The sequence below is a fragment of the Ochotona princeps genome, chromosome 7, assembly GCF_030435755.1.
Source record: "Ochotona princeps isolate mOchPri1 chromosome 7, mOchPri1.hap1, whole genome shotgun sequence".
Taxonomy (NCBI): Eukaryota; Metazoa; Chordata; class Mammalia; order Lagomorpha; family Ochotonidae; genus Ochotona; species Ochotona princeps.
The window spans coordinates 7,318,139-7,337,471 of NC_080838.1; the positions used below are offsets into that span (position 1 = coordinate 7,318,139).

Consider the following 19,333-nt stretch of genomic DNA (forward strand, 5'->3'; position numbering starts at 1 on the left):
TTTTACTTATGATTGACTGACTGATTGAATTTTAATTAAAACTTGTTCACACTGAAATGTTATCTCAACTAGAACTTCAAGCCTTTTAATTGTGGAATTAAAAGCCTTCTCTCTGTTTAAATAAATCTTCAGGCATCAGTAAATACATGAATTAAACATTGGGGGAGGAGCGCCTAGGGATATCACGGAGGTACACTTGCTGGACCAGAAGGCACCTGCTCCCGGGTGTTTGGGGGCGACCTGGGGAGGTGGCAGCACAGTCCCTCCTTGCCAAGCTGCTCTTGGCAGGTCAGCAGAGGCTGCTAGGGGCTCCTCTGGTTACTAACCCAGTCCGGAAATGGACAAATGGAGTGCTGAGGATGTCAAGACCACGTGGCGGGTAGGTGCTAAAGCTGGGGTCTGCTCACAGCCTGATGCCACAGCTACCGTCTACCCCCTGTCCATGCTGCCTCCTCCCAGCACCTCTCCTTGTACAACCACCCAGAACTCCAACGCCAAACTGGGACTTCATGAACCCTCTCCTCTGTGGCAGTTCCCTGGGCAGCACCACTCGCAGACTCAAGAGTTCACTGGGTAACAGTTCATAAGGTTTTCTTTTTTCTTTTTTAAAGATTTCTTCATTTGAAAGGCAGTGCAACAGAGAAAAAAAAAAAACTAAACAAAAAGAGAGAACAAGTGATCCTGTGCTGATTCACTTCCTAAATTGGTCACAACAGGCAGACAAGATCGGGCAAGAGTGAAGCCAGGAACTCCACCCAGGTCTCCTGTGTGAGTGGTAGGAGCGCAAACTTTTGGGCCACCACCTTCTGTCTTCCCAGGCACGTTAGCAGGGAGCAGGATCAGAAGTGAAGACAGGATGTGAACCAGTGCTTCAACACCGGATGCCAAGCAATGCAAGAAACAGCTTAATGCGCTGTGCCACAGTGCCCACCTCCCGTTAAGGAGCTCTGCTGTCAGAATTCCTTACCTTCATCTCTTTGCCTCTTGGGTGACTTCTACCTCTGCTCGGTAGAATATTGCTTAAATGCACCCACTCTTTAGGAGAGCGTGTGTATTTACATGGGTCTGGTCAAAGTATTTTTGACAATTTTGTGATTCTTTGAAACACACTCCCAGAGAAAGCACAGTGAGCCCAAGGCCTCCGATGTGTGTACACAGCTACTGCCCTGCAAGTGTCCTGTCCACCGTACAGGTGCTGGCACGGGACAGAGCGCATAAGTTCTGCTCGCACAGAGTACACCTTCCAGGGAGGGAGAGGCTACCTAATTAGAACACACACACAAACAAGTGACGAGGAGGAGAATTAAAATTCGACTACAGGATCTAAGATTACTCAAGGATGGGTCTGGTTTCCTGTGTGGTTTAATCAATCCCACAACTTGATCTTGAACACCTCAAGAAAGGTTATTAACGGGTAAAAACAAACTCCCAACTTACTGGACAAACAGGACCATCAATGCCCGGAAGGGTGGAGTGAAAATAAAGCCATTCCTCCTTACTCTGCACAGAAATGGTCTGTGACTTTTACCTACCTTACTCTCCTGCTCCAACACACAAACACACACACTCTCACTCTCTCTGTCTGTCTCTCTCTCCCTCCCTCCCTTCCTCCTTCCCTCTCTTTCAAAAGCAGAGATCTCAAGCAATGCTTGCTCGTCACCTGTGAACGGGGTGCTCTGAGTCCTCCCAGGCTGCCGAGCACCCACAGCAGCCTCATCTCTCACCCCAAACGGGGAAGGCACAGTCTCCATGGCAGGGCTCTCTGTGATGAAAGAGTCAAAGTCATCCTCCTCGTCTTCCTCCTCGAGCTCCTTCATCTCCTCTTTGGGCTGCTGCTTCTCTCCCTCCTCCTGCTTTGTGAGAAGCAAGGAGTCTGGTTCCAACAGGCTCTCGGGGCCAGAATCCAGCTCTCTGATGATCTGGTCATACTGGGCAATGAAATCTTCACTCTCTGGGCCAGTAGCTGTGGGGCTGGAGGCGCGCTTGGCTTCAGAGCCCACACGTGCAGACTCTGAGGCTGAGGTGGGGGCTTCTGCAGACCCTGTCTCTTGCTCTGGTTCCAGCAGCACTGCGCTCTCCGGGTGATGCGCCCCCTCAGACTCTGCCTGTGGCTGCGGGCTGGGGAGGGGGCCATTGTTGAGGGGGGCACTCTGACCTTGGGGCTGGCCTTCGGCGGGAGGCCTCGCTGTTTCCTGCGGATGACGCGCATCCTCGGAGTCCTTCTCAGCGCACAGCCTGTACACCATCACGTCGTCCTGGAAGTCCGACTCTTCGATGTAGGACCCCTTGAAGAGCAGGATGGCATTCTTCTTCATCTCCTGGATGTGTCTGGGAGGATCGATGGGCACAGGAGGGCCTGCCGTCTCCACCTCATCATAAGGCCCGGGGGAGCCTATGTCGGCCCCCGAGGAGATGCCCGTGTCGTAGCTGTCGTCCCACTCCAGCTCACTGTGGCCCTTGTCCCTTCTCGGAGCCAGTGGTGGCCCCTTCTTTCCAAGGAACTGCTGTGGGATTCGGAAGGTGGGGCCGGATGGTATGGCGCTGCTGTCCTCCGTGAGGTTTCGCAGCAACACCTCAGGGTTCGGCGAGTCCCCGTCATACAGGGCGGACCAGCCGCGGCAGTCCCTCATGCAGTGCAGGATGTTGCTGTGGGCCTCCCAGAGGTACTGCAGGTAGCTGATGTCCAGTGCCTTCCCATACTCCACGATGCAGGCAGACGGGGAGAACTCCTTTGGGGGCTGCTGCTCCGCGGATCCTGCAACAAGGCAAAGACCAGTCAGAACAAGACGGGGGAGGACACTGCAGGGTGAACCACAAGAGCTTGTTCAGGCTGACTGTCTCACCACCTGCTTCAAGTACAATAACCTCCAATTACATGATTTTTTTTTTAAGATGAACGTACTGATTTGAAAGGCAGTTATAGAGACAGAGGGAGAAACACAAATAGAGGAATTCCATCCATTGTCCAGAGTCAGGAATTCCATTAGTGTCTCTCCCATGCATGCAGGGGGCCCAGGCTCTAAAGTCCCAGGTGCCCCGTTGGGAGCTGGATAGAAAGTGGAGCAGCCAGGACTCGAACTAGCATATGGGATGTCAGCGTTACAGGCAGTAACTTAATCCACAACACTACAACTCTAACCCCAACAATTTCTAAGTAATAAAAACAGCTAAGTTTTTGCCATACACTCACAGGAGTTAGCATTTGATATGGAAATTAAGCCATCCCTGGGAACACCTGCAGTCCATTTGAGAGTGCCTGGATTAAAATCCAGATTCTACTCCCAGTTCCATCTTCCTGCCAATGCATACCATGAGAGGCAGTCATTAAAACTTAAATCCTGGTGCCATCACTGTGGCTAAACAGGCTAATCCTCCACCTTCAAGTGTTGACATCCTATATGGGCACCAGTTCGTGCCCCACCTGCTCCACTTCTCATCCTGCTCCCTGCTTGTGGTCTGGAACACAACAGAGGGCAATTCAAGGCCTTGGTCCCCTGAACCTACATGGGAGACCCCAAGGAAGTCCCTGGCTCCTGGCTTCAGATCAACTTAGTTCTGGCCACTGCAGCCATTTGGGGAGTAAACCAGTAGAGAGAAGATCATTCTCTGTTTCTTCTCTCAGTAAATCTGTATTTTATTGTTCAAATAAAGATAAATAAGTCTTGAGGAAAAAAAGAAAAGCTCAAGTCTTTTTTATCCCTGCCACCCATGAGGCAGACCTAGATTGAGTTTCTGGCTCCTGATTTCAACTTGGCTCAGCCCTGGCTGTTTCAGGCATCTAGGGAGTCAAATTAGTGGAGGGAAGATCTTCATATCTCAGTCTCTCAAATAAAATGAATACTTGTAGAATAAATAAATATATTTTAAAAATATCTTCACCGAAGACATAAAAACAGTATGGTCTTGGCTATAGTTATCAGAAATCCATTACCTGGTATCAGCCATTGGAGAACTAAGAGCTAACTGTGGCAAACTTATAAACTGTTGGGAGGAACCCAGTGAGCATTTCTATCTTCTTCAAAGCATTAATCACACAGGTAAAGGAGGTAGCATTAATAGACAATCACATATTTAATCTGAATGGTAAGCCATAACCATTCTTAAAACTATCACTATACATTTAAAAGATATACATTTTTTTTTCAAACATTTACTTCTTTTTATCAGCAAGGCAGAGTCACAGCAATGGAGATAGAGACCAGCCAGCTCCCGGCTCACACCCTAAATGATCTCAGCCATCAGAGCTGCGTTGGTTTGAATCTGGGAAGCCTGGAGCTTCCTCAGGGTCTCCCTTACGAATGCAGGGTCTCAAGGCTCTGGACCACTCTACACTGCCTTTCCAAGCCACAATCCAGCGGGGCTGGATTGTAAATGGGGCAGTCAGGATTCAGACCGGTGTGTGTGTGTGGATAGACAGATAGAGAGATAGATACATAGAGAGATGTAGATATCTATCTATATCTATATTTATCTAGATAGATAGGTAGATAGATAGAGCCAAATCTATGAGCAGAGGATTAATCTGATACTCATGGTACCAGTTCCCAAGATATAAATTTTTCAAAAACAACTTTTAGATGAGGAAAATATAAGCTATCCAAACTGGTCTATCCAAACTGGTTTACCTAACAGGAAAATACAGTTAAGATAAAGTCACATAAAAGTTTTGTTTCCATGCAGTTTTTTATATAAAGATCAAGAACCGATAAGACAACCTTTATCTCTAAAAACTGCATTTATGGCAAGTATGTCAATATTTTCTTAGTCACGTAGCCTGGTTATTAAATCTATTTTACCTAGACGCCTGTGCAAGCTAAGCCTCTATCTATCGTACCAGCATCTCACATGGGCATGGCTCAAGATCAACTGTTCCACTTGAGATCCTACTACCTGCTTGTGGCCTGAGAAAGCAGCGGAGGATGGTTCAAGTCCTTGGATCCCTGTACCCACATGGGAAACCCAGAATATGCTCCTGACTCCTGGCTTTGAACCAGTGCGGCACTGGTCACTGTGACCATTTGGGTAGAAAACAGCTTATTGAAGACCTTTCTATCTCTCTTTTTCTCTGTAATACTGCCTTTTCAATAAAAATAAATAAATCTTTAAAAAATTATTTTTATCTAAGAGGACTACAGGTGACTGGAAAGACTGACGTTGTTGGGGGTGGGGAGGTGCCGGAACACACCTGAGTCAATGTCAGGACTGGACATTTCCCAGCAGTCGCAGGACAGCTAGAATGTTTCTGAACTAAGAGAGTCATATGAACATCAAAGGTGTTCAGATACCTGTGAGGGTCAAGGCTAACAGAGTGGGTGATTTAAACGTTGCCTGGATGAGGTGATTCATAGCCAGCATATAGGCAGTATTCTAACTTCTGTCAGAAACAGTTATTGCTGTCATAACATGAATTTCATCATCTATAGTGAGTGATATACTATCGATAGATAAATAATTCACAAATCAGTCTCCTGAAAATGAAAATAAAGGCTAGTTTTAGATACGGTCGACTCCAGCTCACTCACTACCATTTGGTTTCACAAACCACGTCAGCACAGGTGTTCCCATTTGGATTCCAAGGAGACACTGGGAAGCCCGCTTAAGATGAAGGCCCAAGGCTGGCTCGGTGGCATAGTTGGCTAATTTTCCACTGGCAAGCACCAGTATCCCAGAAGGGTGCCAGTTCCTGTCCCGGCTGCTTCCGATCCAGTTCCCTGCAAATAGCCTGGGCCCCTGCACCCACACAGGAGTCAGAAAGAAGCTCCTGGCTTCTGGCTCTGGCCATTGTGGCCATTTGGGAAGTGAACCAGCTGATGGAAGACCTCTCTTTGTCTTCTGCTCTCTTTCAAATCAAAATACGTAAACTCTTTAAAAAATAACAAATAAAGGTCTGGTGTTCGCTTCGGCAGCACACATACTAAAACTGGAACGATACAGAGATTAGCATGGCCCCTGCGCAAGGACGACACAAATCTGTGAAGCGTTCCATATTTTTTATGTTGTAGAAATGAGGACTTTGATTGATCCAACATTGACTTTCTTCATCACTGCAGCACTTCTCTGACTAGCAATGTGACGATGTAACAAACGAGATTTTCTCATTTAATAATAAAAATTGTGCAATGTTTTGCAAAAAAAAAAGGTCTATATCAACCAATCAGGTGATGGCCAGGCATTTCAATGAACATTCATTACAAAGTGTTCATGACCTGAGGATGCAGAGACTCCTCCCAGGCATTCCTAAAAAAAGACATTGGACTCTACGGTATGCCATTATGTCCTGTCTAGGACAGAAATGCACACCCCAAGGAGGGATGGAGACCTTAGCAAGTTCCTACCTGGAGCGTCCTGGGCGCACTTGGACCACAGGATGTAATCCCTCTCTTGGTTCCCGAGCGTCAGAGTGATCCCGCTGGAGCAGCAGACAGGGGTCAGGGCAAGCAGCTTGGCGGCAGACACAGAATAACAGTCTCTCTCCTTCACAGCCCGCCTCTGGCTCAGCATCATGTGATGGCAGGGGATCAGGTACCTAGGACGACAAGGAGTGACCTTCAGCTCCGAGCAGGGTCGGGACTGATGGGGGCAGGGCAGACGCAGCCTCTCCCTCCGTCTGTCTGCCTAGCCACCTCATGCTCATTCCTTTGTTTAAAATACATCAAGGCAGTCTTTCTTCTGCCTGGACAACCTCTTTACATAGCATCCGGGGCCCTTTGCAATTTAACGTCCATCAACTTAATCATCTCCGGCAGGATCCCCTTCACAGCCGTGCCTCTGCACCCACCAGAACCTTCACCTGGAGTGCGTCTGCTTGTTCTCTGCCATCCCGCAAAGGCCAGCTCCAGTGTCACGTGGGAAGGCTCCCTGGCTCCCTACTCTGAGACAGTATTCATTCATCATCTCCCTCCATGATGTTCACAGCCTTCTCCTAGACTGCTATCACCACAAATCACAATGATTTCAGGATTTGCCTCTGTGGCACGGTGTGCTACTAGAGCAAGGTCCTGCCTCGGCAGCTTTGTCCTGAAGTCCACCAAGCCGTTGCTCACAGTGGGTGCTAAGTGACAGCAACACACTGCCACGCCACAGCATACGCCTCCTCTCTCATTCTCAAGAATGAGCAGAAAATCTAATGGCCAGGAAGTCACCAGGGAACACTGGGTCCCCTGACTCTGTTTCACACAAAACAGATTCGGTGTAACCAAAAATATTTTAGTGTCATTATGATCCTGGAGACAAGAAATCATGTCTGGGTAATCATTCCTGACACGCCTGTAAGCATGTGGGCAAGGGTAAGTCTGTTTTCAATGGCTTGCTTTCTTAATAGAAAAAACAAAAAAACAAAACAAAACCTCTTGTTAAACAAAGATGGAGCTGACAGGAGTAAACAGGCATAGCTAATCCAGGCCAAATTCCACAAGTGCCTCGGCCCCGTGTGCACAATCACAATGTCTTAATAAACCGCAACACTTTTGCTTCTGCCTTCGGTTTTCAAGAGCTAGCGCTAAGGGAAACAAGGGTTTCTGTGAAAAAGATAAAAAAGTACAACTTTCTGGATTATGTCTTGAGGCCCATACACGTTAAGCCTTCTCCCGCTTCTCAAACTGTTGATCTACATGAGGAAAGCCTAAGTTGATATAAATGATGGATCCACGCTGCAAAAGCCTGAGTTAGGAAGAGAAAAGATTCAATTCTGTTCGTGGGTACTTCACACCAAGCGTTTTAATAATACCTTCCAGTTGGGAAATGACAAACTTGCCACTTACCCTTTAGTTCTCAGAAAAACAGAACCATTTCTGAAGTACTGCAACTATCTATGGTAGCTAAGGCAAGGGGGTTCTCCTCCTCCCCTCTGCCCCCCTACATCCTGGGAAACAGACACCCTCCCACAGCACAACGCTAGCATCCACACCTGCCCATGTCTGTGTGGCATTCTCTGTTCTCATAAGCTCAACTTCCTACTGAAAAGCATGAGGAACAACAGGAAGCATGAGGGGCAGACAGTACAGAGAGGGACAGCTTTGGAGACCTGTATGTGAATCCTACTGCAGGAAATGGACCTCGTAGGTCAAAACTGAAGGCACTCTTTCTCACAGGGAATTCTCACAGTGGAGATGCTTTGGTGACCAGGAGTGATAAGGGAAGAGGGGTACTGTGCCACCTCTATCTGAACACGGCACTGCTGGGGCCCAGCAGGCGCCAAGAGAAGGCAGTGCTGCCCCGGCAGCACAAGTAGGGGCAGGGGGCACCCCGCAGGGCCAGGGTAGGACAGGAGACATAGCAGACCCATTGCAATGATGCAGAAGCCACTTGCTCATGCATACATGTAAAGAAACCCCCCAAAACCATGGCTGATGAGCTAGGCTGAGAGCCAGGGAGCTAGGCTGCTTGTGGGAGTGAAGTCTTGTTTTTCCTTAGGCCAGTAAGGCCAAGGGAAATTCAGATTACACAGGGTTTATTGTGATCATTAATTATTTAAAAAATAAACTGCTTTGGTGCTTTTATATAGTGCAGGAACTCAATAATGACTGGTGGCTCAAACCAAGCATATTTCATGATTTAAGTTGATATACATAGATTTCTACCCTTTGTTTGAAGTATTTAAAAAATGGAATGCTGGATCAAAGCTAATAGACTATTTATCAAATACCACCAGCAGAGAGCTTGAAATTGCATTGGAAAAAGCAGTTATCGGGAACTTGCAACTTTGCAAAGACATGCTTCCAGCAGAAATGAAAATTTCCTTCTGAATAAACCTACGAGACTCCATATCAATAGAAAGAGGCTGGAAATCAGGGAGTCCATGCAAATAAGAATCCCCCTTCCCCGCCCCTGTGTTCAAACAGGGATCATCCCAGAGGAAAGTGTAGAAAAGCCATACCTTGATCCTCTATCCCACAGAATGAAGGGGCAGAATGAATACAAATGTCAATGATCAAACTACAGCGGCTGCTGAAGGCCGAAATGCCACAGGAGTTTGATGTTTGTCATCAAACTATATTTTTGCATACATTATATTTTGTTTGGGGATTTTAATTTAGGAAGCAGTAAAAAGAAAAAAAAATTGGAAATTAAAGAACAGCTGATTCCAGAGGTCAAGGTTATCTGAAGCCCTCCCTCAGTCTCTCCTGTTCATCTCCCCAGTCCACAGTAACCCTGGGCTATTTCCCTTTTTGTGCTGAATATCACTTATTCAAATAAACTATCTTCACTTCTGAAATTTAGTGGTAAGCACCGATAACAAATTGCCTACCTCTATGCTGACCACAAAAGTGTGAATACGTGTGTGTGTGGCTCTGCCTTTGAAATAAATAAACTTAAAAACCACAAAGCTATAAAATACAGTGAAGGAAGCAAAGTGCTTCTTTTTTAGATGATAGGAACCACGGCAATGCACCAGCAGGCACCATAGGTGGATTGCAGAAGGTGGTTTGTTTTCAAAGATGTTTTGGCAATATTTTTTCTATTTATCTTCACTGAAGGCTTGCTGGGCCTTTACCCTCAATCCTATGCAAGGTGGAAATGTTTCTAAAGTATGTGCACAGCATCTCTTCAAGCACAACAAACAGCCTCCATCTGAACCTAACAGGCAATACAGTTCATAAACTTGACAATGGATCAGTAGTCTGGGGGGGGCGGTGAGGGAAGAAAACCTACCTAGAATACTCAGAAATGGTGTTGAAGAAGGTATGAAGCAACTAAATTCTGTCTAACCTAGGGCACCTCAGGGTCTGGGGGAGATACGTCGCTCCACTGCCTGCCTTCAGCCTACCTCCATCACAGCCGTGGAGGGAGACACCTGCGCCTCAGGATGCTGTTACCCCAGAGCCTAGCTTTCAGGATTCACCTTATTGCAACATACTTTTCTGAGGCTTGCTAAATCAAAGAAACTTGTATCAGTTAGAAATGGATTATCATTTCAAAACATCGATAATTAAAGAGTATTTGAGTTGCAACAAAAAAATTGACATGCAGTTATTATTTTTATCAGATAATAAATAACTTCATTAAAATCACTCACATAATCTTTGCTGCTCTATTGCCTCTCAGATCCACACATTTATCATGTACATTTGAATGACTGCCCGGCAACAATAAAACGTGTAATATAAAACTGATTTTCTTATCTTTACAATAAAGTTTAAATGATTTGAATGGACATTTTTTTAAATGTTCTTGCTGTTAACATAGATTCCCAATCAGAAAAGACAGTGTATTTTCTAGGAAATGTCCCTCCCTTAAATGTGTGAGACATCTTAGTGTTCCAAACCCGTTCTCAAAGATACCAGTAACACTGCAGTGGGCCCTCCCAATAACCTTATGAGATAACATAACCCAAAAGCCAAATAGGAAATGGGTAGACTCAAATCAGGTTAGAGGAAAGAGCCCCACTTTTCTTGTGTGCCCAATTCATTTTTGTTGAAAAGTCCCGTCACACTATTTCACCGTGCGACAGCAGTACAGGTGGAGGCAGTGCCAGTAAGGAGCAAAGGGGCAGGGAATCTCATTATCATCACCCAGTCATCACCATTAGAGAAAAGTAAGGAGAAACTCCATCTCAGACAGCAGGACCAGGAGGGCAGGCTGTTTCCTCACGTCCACTGCAGCACCTCCCCGCATTACTCCACTCTAACATGCCCTTCAGGTAGTGCCCTAGCAAAGCATCTGCCCCATATATATGTATTTCAACCATTAGATTATTTCTCCATCTTCACAGGGTTTAGGGCAGGGAGTCACAGCCACTGCTAATGCCATCTCTGAAGACAGTTTTAATATAAAACATGCTTGCTTTACATGCACGCAAAAGGAGACTGGAGCTCATCTTGTGAAAGTCACTGATTAGGCAGTCAGCAAACCTTACAGCACCTGGGCTAAATCTGACCTGGTGATCCAGAACAGGCAAATTCTGTACCTCCTGGCCAATACCAGGCTTCCAGGTATACTGAAAAAGACATCTTCTTGTCCTGTATCAGAGAAGCAGTATTTAAGAACTTAACACTTAGATACAACACATTTCACCCAAATTGAAACCAGAGACTTGCTTTGGCAATAAAATTGGCTTTGCCAGATCCTCCTGAATTTCATTTAGGCCTTGCTAATGCATTTTGTCATATCAGTAGACTGAATGGAGAACTAGAGCAATTCTTTTACATTAGAAAATGAATGATCTGAAGGCAGTGAACAAGTCCTTGGCTTTGGGCGGGCAGTGCACCAAATGGTGCCAGGCTCTGTCTGCTGGCCACCCAGCAGCGAGCTCTGGGGTTTTAGGATATGAAATTGCTGCTTAGGGACACCCATAAATATGGCCAGTTTTATTGTAGGTGAGAGATAAATTCTGGGTGATTCGCAGTAACAGGGTCATGAAACTTTCGGGCAAGTGTGGGGACTGAGACCGGATGGTTTGGTGGGGAGTGTCCATAAAATCTATTTGGGCCAGACAGACTCACTAGCTAAATTAGGAATTCTGAGATGGGCTGTTAGCATAGAGCACTACTGACTGCCACACACCAGTCCACACCAAAGCTATGGATGAGGGCCTGTCTGGCAGGGCTAGGTACCATTACTTGACTGGGTGGTGGAATAGTGGACTCTTCTCATTTGGCAGCTCAAGACACTAACCAGCACGTGAGAAAACTTGGTCCAGGAGTAAAGTCTGTGGGGGAAGTGTGGGCCCAGCCATGTGGAAATACAAGTCCTGCAGGTTAGCTCGCGAGCTGGGGTGGCAATGGGCTAAACCAGGAGTGACCATGGCACCTGCCATCACTTACGGGTAAAGGAACCCACAACAGTCTGGGCAGGTCAAGGCAGCAGCACCCCAGTGTGCATCCTAAAATAGGATGTGGGGTGGGCCGAGCTGCAACTGGAAGGGGTGGACTGGGCAGGGCCAAGCAGACCTCAACTCACAAGGAAGAACAGAAATCAGGATGGAGCACATGTCATTCCGACCTAGGCTCTTACCCCAACTGGTCTTCATGAGGCAGGCATACTATGGCACAGTATCGAAGGGAAAGGCTGAGACAGGTGAGGGACTAAGACAACTGGTTCAGAGCACCCACTAACATGCGCGCAAGTTAGGGTTGGGAATAGATTATGGGGGAGTTTTGAGAGTACACCCTTGCTGGGTTGGGATTCCCACGGGAGGGTGCATGGGCTGGAGTGGGGGCTGCGTTCCGGTCTGGATGTGGCTGCAATCCCCTAGGCAAAAATGTGGACTGGGGCTGGGCACACCAAGCTGGACCAGATGCCAGCACCATCTGGTGCTCTGGAGAACCTGGGTAGATGTAGAATGCACTAGGCTGGGTCTCTGCCCCTACTGAGCCATGTGTGAGCAGTGTCTCGGTATTGACAAGCCTTGGCTGGACTGAAACATCCAACGGTAAGAACTGGAATGGATTGAAGGCCAGCAATGAGGGCTGGCCCATGGAACCACCAGTATGCACAAGACCTGGCATAGGGAAAGGTTCTGAAGGAGGAGCTTGGGAAACTCCTCTGTCGGAACACAGCCCCTACAGATGAGTGCAAGAATCACGATATGGAGCAACCTAGACCAGGCCAGAGGAAAATACCCACCATCATACATATGGCATAGGTGGGGGGCAGACCAGGCTGAACCCGTTCACAGCAACCACTGGCGAATCCAAGCACCAGCATAGAGTGTGGCTCAGGCCAGTTTTGGTCGCAACACATACCAGTGCACATTAAGGAATGCCAAGGTGAGGTGAGCCGTGACAGACGCGTTTGCAGTGCCCAAACAGCACACATGAGAACTGGGGGGGAGGAGGCAAAGCCGGGAGGAGTTGGGATGGGACAGACCAGACCAGGCAGGGTACAACACCTGTGGGCCTCATGTGAGCTAGATTGGGAAAGGGCCAGATTAGGCTGACTGTTCCGACTGATGCAAGCAAAAATTAGAGTGGGTGAGGGTTGGTTGGACTTTGCCACAGATTCAGATGGCAGAGGCTGGCACTGCGGGCCAATTCTGTTAAGTTAAATCCCAGAACCACCTGGAAAGTGCACAATCCAGAAGTTGGAGTGGCCTAGGAGGGAGATAGCGGGCACCTCCTTCATGGGTAACCACTCCCAGAGCACGAAAAAAGGACAGGGGCAGGGGTGCCTAGACAGAAAGGCACCTGCCAGTATGTGTGTGGGCTGGACAGCAGGTTGGTTGGGTCAAACTAGGCTTCAATGTCCATTGACAAGTACAAGAGCTAAATGGCATGTGGGGCAGACTGAACAAGTTTGCGGTACATACTGGCATACATGGGAACCAGGGTAGGAGGCAGACCTGGTGGGGGTTATGGAAGTCGCCCCAAATAGGCTGCAGCTCCCACTGGTTTGTGTGAGGACCAAGTATGAAGTGGACAGGATCGGGCTGGACTACAACACCCACTGGTTCACGCAGAAGACAGGGCTGGAAACAGAACTGATCCAGCAATTGCCAAGACCAGCATGTACATAAGCTGACTGGGGCGATGGACTGTGCCAGACACTGTACTGGCAAACTCACACAGGAATCAGGTTTGGGATCATCTCAGATGAAGTTTCTTTGGAGATCCCACCAACTGAATTGCTGATCTCAGAACCCCAACCATGAATAAACTACGTCAGCCAGTGGATTATAAATAGGTTTCATCGCGACTGGAACAGCGAGACTAGCAGCAATCCAGACTTGTTAAACTATCAAAACTGTTTGAGCAGGACCCTCGGAGCTTGCCTCACACTGGGGACTGGGGATGGGTGGGAGGCTGGGTGGGGCTTCTCCCTTTGTTTCTCCCCTAGCCCCAGATGGGAAAAAATGATATTAGTGTGGAAACAATGGTATAACCCACTTTCCTGTAGCCCTTGACCCTTTGTACCCTAATCAACTAAGTAAGATTATTTTAAAAAATCATTTAATTAAAAAAAAGAAAAAAAATGTTCCACCCAGACTACCCAGGGTGTATGTTTATGATCAGATTTGTAATCTGCTAATGCCTTAAAATTAGTTACTTTCCATCACTATTGAAAATAACTCGCTTAAACCTAAAGTGACACTCTCCCATGAGAACGCTCTAAGGTCCTCCGCAATATGCCACCAACCACTTTTTCGATCATTCCCCTACATGGGATGCTGCATCCACAGCACTGTATCCCTGAGACCAGGGATGCTGGGTGACACAGCAGAATCTCCCGCAGCTGGTCAACACCTACCTCTCAGGGCTCCGCTCTGCATTTCTGATGCCACAGATCTAGGAGGGGCTGACTTTGCATTTCTACTTGGTTCCCAGGCACTAGCACTGTTGCTATTCCCGAGATCCAACGTTGACACTTCCAGACTGTTTCAGAGCTACCTCAATGGATCTGCTATGGACATCCACCTGGGCTGCCTTCTCCTTGGGGACCTCTACACAAACTGCAACCTCCCTGGCAAATAGGAAAAAGCCTGAGTTTCCCTTCCTCCTCTGCTGTCAGCTTCATGCACCCTCGTTCCTAAGGCCAGGTCCAAGGAAGGGTCAGAAATCCCACTGAGGAAGCAGGGTGGGGAGGGAGGTACATGTTAGAAGATCCTGGTTATAGTGCTTGCCTCTTTCAGCGTCCACACTGCTAGGCAGAGAGTGCAGGAGCATGAGCTCTCCCTCTGGAACTCTGGAACTACTCCCAGTTTTCTGTATTGTCCAAGAAGGTCTCACTTTAAGAGTTAATTCCAAGATTCAGGATTGTGGCTTGGAAAGAAGGGAAGGGGAGGAGAGAGAAGGGGAGTGGTGGGAAGCAGAGGGAAAGAAAAAGAGGAATGAAGTACACTACTGTCTAGTCTGAGGACTGGAGAACTCTGCACTGCATTTCAGGAGCAAATCTCCAAGTTAACAATGAACCATGCTATCCAGAGAAGATGATATATAGCAGGCCCCAGCTGGGACATGGTTATCCTGAGGTTTTTTTTTTTTACCTAAACTCCCAAACTAAGGTCATCCTAAGGACAGTATAGTTTGATTCTCTGCCAGCCTCTTTCTGAAGCCATTCCCAGCGACACTACTAAAGGAAACAACGTCAGAAGCCTGGTATGTGTGTCCATGTGAATTCACCCGCTCTCTGCGTTACTCTCCTCTGAGCTGCACACAAAAACACAGGAGATATTTACTGAATGTAACTGGAAACACTCAGATTGGATAGTGCAGCAGCACCTATCCAATGTAAACATTTCATCTTTAGAAAAGCTGCTTTCAATAAGAAAGATCCCTAAGGGCTTTGCATTGTCGCATGGTGAGTTACACCACAGCCTGTACACCAGCATAGCTGACGAATGCAGGTCCAAGTCCCTGTTGCTCAGCTTTGGATCCAGCTCCCTGCTAATGCACCTAGGAAAACCACAGAGAGGGCCTGACTTTTGGGTCCTTTGAGACAGGGATGCATTCCAGCCTCCCAGCTTTGGCCTAGTCCAACTCCAGCCATTATGGACATCTGGACAGTGAATCAGCAGATGAAGATCTCTTGTTTCTCTTTCAAACAAATAAATAAATACGCCTTTATTTTAAAAACTGATAACAAAGATTCCCTTCAGGAGAAGGACAATCAGCGTCAATGCACAAAGAGTTCTCACAGGATTTCTGGAGCTTTCAAGCATCCTATCTATTGTTTCCATGAGTATATTTCAAATGTAAAGCATTTACCCCTCTCCCCCGATACTTTTAACAGTAAGACTGAAATAACTGATACCCCTGACGATTTTCTTCCCTAAAGGCATGGTCCTTATTAGGTCATATTAGCAAAAGAAAATAAAATGATAACACAACCGAGTAAATTTTCCTTGACAGATCACAAAAAAGACAACTCACCTTAAAATCAGTTGTAACATCACATCTTCACAATGTAAACCAATGAGCGTTCTGAACAGCGCCAGGGACACCACACAAAGCTGGGAAACAATCAACACATTCTATTTCAGACACTGAAATGAGAGCCCTGCTCCCCACACGTGGTGAATTACAAAACAGAACGATCTCCCACTTTTTTTTAAGCACGTTTGATAAAAATCCTGTTGCTGCCAGGGAGGCTGCGTACTCAGGATATCAATTCTTCTGGAGGATTTTATTGCAAATCCAATACCTGGAATTATGCCATTCATACAGAATTATCCTCCTACCAAAAAAAAAGCTTATGTTCACGTTCCCAATTTTTAATGATCCAGATAAACACACCCCCAACGTCTCCCTAGTACACACAAACTGACACAGGGCTCACATTCAGCTCATTTGTTTTGCTGTTATTTCCAAATACGGCACTGGTTATTCAAAAGACAAATGTCAGAGGAAGTTGCATCTAACCTGGCCAACTCTTCCTTTAGAGGTCTCAGCCCCTAGACTCAGTTTCTCTCTTGGCTTTGGAACATTCTTCTTAGTTCAATTTTCTGTAGTGCTGAAGGTACAGGAATATATTTTCCTGATGTTCATTAAAACAGAAAAAGCTCTGGGCCAGCACTGTGACACAGTGAGTCAAACCACAGCAGATAATGCCAGCATCTCCTCTTAGCACACTGATTCAAGTCCTGGCTGCTACATCTCCAGGCCAGCCCTCTACTAACGCACCTGAGAAAGCAACGGAGAACGGCTGAGGGAACTGGGCCCTCGCACCCTGTGGGAGACAATGAAGCCCCAGACTCCTGGCTTCGGCCTGACTCTGCTCCAGCTGTTGTGGCCATTTGGGCAGTGAACTCGAATATACCTATCTTTCTCTCCCTCTCTGTGACTCTGCTTCTCAAACAAAAATAAATATTTAGAAAAAGAAATCTTTCACTCTTCAATTTCCAAAAATCAAAGATAAACTCCCAATTAGGAAACTAGGAAGATATACAAAGACGTACTGTAAAAATTATATCCTTTTGAGAGCAAGCTTTTTTTATTATTAGTTTTCTGTATCACTTAAGTAATTCAGGTTTTCATTCTTTGCACAGGAGGGAACAACGCTGGTCTGTCTTGAAGGCAGGATGCACTTAAAATCTGGTCAGTGACATCTAGAACAGAATTGCAAAGAAATGGCTATATGTTTCGGGCTGGGGCCGTGGAAATTCAAGTTAATCCTCTGCCTGTGGTGCCAGCATCCAGTATGGGAACCAGTTTGAGCCCTGTCTGCTCCACTTCTGCTCCAGCTTCTTGATGATGGCCTGAGAAAGCAGCAGAGGATGTCCTAAGGCCTTGGACCCCTACATCCAGGTGGGGGACCTGAAAGAAGCTCCTGGCTCCCAGTTTCGCAGAAGCTCAGCTCTGGACACTGCAGCCACTTGGGGAGTGAACTAGCAGCTGGAAGACTCCTCTCTTTGTCTCTCCCTCTAACTCTTTCAAGTAAAATAAATAAATAGAAAAGGAAGGAAGATGGCCATTTGTAGACTGTCATATACTTAAAGCAACACATTCTACTTCATTCTAAGTCATTTGTGTTATTTCTGGAATGTCTTTTCCTGCCTTCTTCACAGGCCAATTCCTATTTATTCTCAAAGGTTTAGCCTTGGCATCACCTATCCTTGGGAGATCTTTCTCTTTCTACTCAAAATACAAACACCTACAAAATACAAAAACCAGACTTAGTTAGGTAACTTCTTTATCTATTGCCAAATCTCTATGGATATTCAATGTGGTATCTGAGTATCTACCTTTGAATTACAGTTCATTATTCTATGGAAAAGTACCTTATGAGATATGACATGCAAAACGTTCCCACCATTTTTTGGACTGTCTTTTTCACTACCGAATGATGTCTACTGAAGCAAAACAATAATTTAATTGTGATGATGTCCAACTTGTTTATCCATTCTTTTCTTGCTCATGCTTTTGCTGTCCTATCTAATGAATCACTGTCAGCATCACAAGTATTAATTTTACGTTTCCTTATAAGAGTTTATATACAAAAAAAATTTATACGTATAGCTGTTATATTTAGGTCTGTGCTTCATTTTGAACAAATTTTTATATACAGTGTGAAGTGAGAGTTTAACTTCATTCATTTGCATTTTGCATCCAATTGTTCAAGCCACATTTGTTGAAAAGATTATTGTTTCGCCCACCGAATGGGCCTGGGAACCTTGTTTAAAACTCACTGACCACAGATATGATCACATTATTTCTTGACTCTCAATTCTGTCCCACTGATCTGTATGTCCACCCTTATGCCACAACCACAGATACGGTTACTGCACTTTTGTGATTAAGTTCTGAAATTATTTACTTTCCCAGATCTTCGTTTTTCCAAATTTGATTTTGCTACTCTGGGGGTTTTGTACTTCCATATGAATTTCAGAATAAACTAGGCAATTTAAACATAGGCAAGAAGGGAGTTTCACAGGGAAAACATTAGATCAATTTGGGGAGTAATTATTCATACAGGAACAATATTAAGTATCATAATTCATGAACTTGGGATATTTTCCCATTTGTTTAGGTCTACTTTGATTTCTTTTAATAATGTCTTACAGTTTTCACAGTATGCTTTATACTAGCTTTATGAAATTAATTGCTTTTCTTTTGATGGGATAACAATTGACATTTTCTGATTTTGAGTTTTACACTGTTCCCCTCTACTGTATAGACCATTTTTCTACATTAACCCTATATCCTACAACCAGGCTGAACTCATTCTTAATTCTAATTTTTAGTATGTCTCTTGGTTTTTCTATACATAAATCACATTTTTCTCAAATACAAAATGCTTTACTTCTGATCTGCTTTTAAATTGTATATTTTGCTGTTTAACTTCTCTGGTTACACTGAACAGAATTGATAAGGGTGGCAATCTTTACCTAGAGGAGACTGTTTTCTTCACCTTGACGTATGATGTTAGTTCTAAATTTTTCATAGACCGAGGAAGTTCCCTTCTTTCTCTAGTGTATTAAATTTGTTTATCGGGTCAAATGTTTTTTCTGTGTCTACTGAAATGATCACATGACATTGTTCTTTTATCTTGCTGATATATTACATTAATTGATTTTCAAATTTTAAGCCAGCTTTGCAAATGTTGATAAATTCTACTTGATCATAATACATAATCCACCTCATTTATTTTGTCTTCTCTTTTTTTTAGTATTTTATTTAGAAACCCCTTGTTTGCATTCATAATTAATAGTAGTCTATAATTTTCTTAGGGTATCTTTGTCTGATTTTAAAAATCAGGATAGGGTCCTGGGTGGTAGTTTAATGGCTAAAGTCCTCACCTTGAAAATGCTGGGATCCCATATGGGTGCCAGTTTGTGTCCCGGCAGCTCCGCTTCCCATCCAGCTCCCTGTGCTTGTGGCCTGAGAAAGCAGTGGAGGACGGACCAAAGCCTTGGGACTCTGCACCCATGAGGGAGACCCGGAAGAAGCTCCTGGCTTCA

At 45.6% G+C, this 19,333-nt stretch overlaps 1 protein-coding gene and 1 non-coding gene across 2 annotated transcripts in view; one reads left to right on the forward strand and one right to left on the reverse strand.

The window, feature by feature from the left end:
• The window catches only part of FHIP1A (FHF complex subunit HOOK interacting protein 1A), a 99,243-nt gene that overhangs the window by 11,085 nt on the left and 68,825 nt on the right, over positions 1–19,333 (reverse strand). Inside the window, exons 6-8 of the mRNA XM_004588121.3 lie at positions 15,807–15,886; positions 6,336–6,526; positions 1,661–2,755 (exon numbers count right to left, since the gene is read on the reverse strand). Coding sequence (XP_004588178.2) covers positions 1,661–2,755; positions 6,336–6,526; positions 15,807–15,886 — 1,366 coding nt within the window. The remainder of the gene's footprint in view (positions 1–1,660; positions 2,756–6,335; positions 6,527–15,806; positions 15,887–19,333) is intronic.
• On the forward strand, positions 5,891–5,992 carry LOC118759049 (U6 spliceosomal RNA). The gene has a single exon (XR_004995956.1). It is a non-coding gene; the product is annotated as a U6 spliceosomal RNA (small nuclear RNA).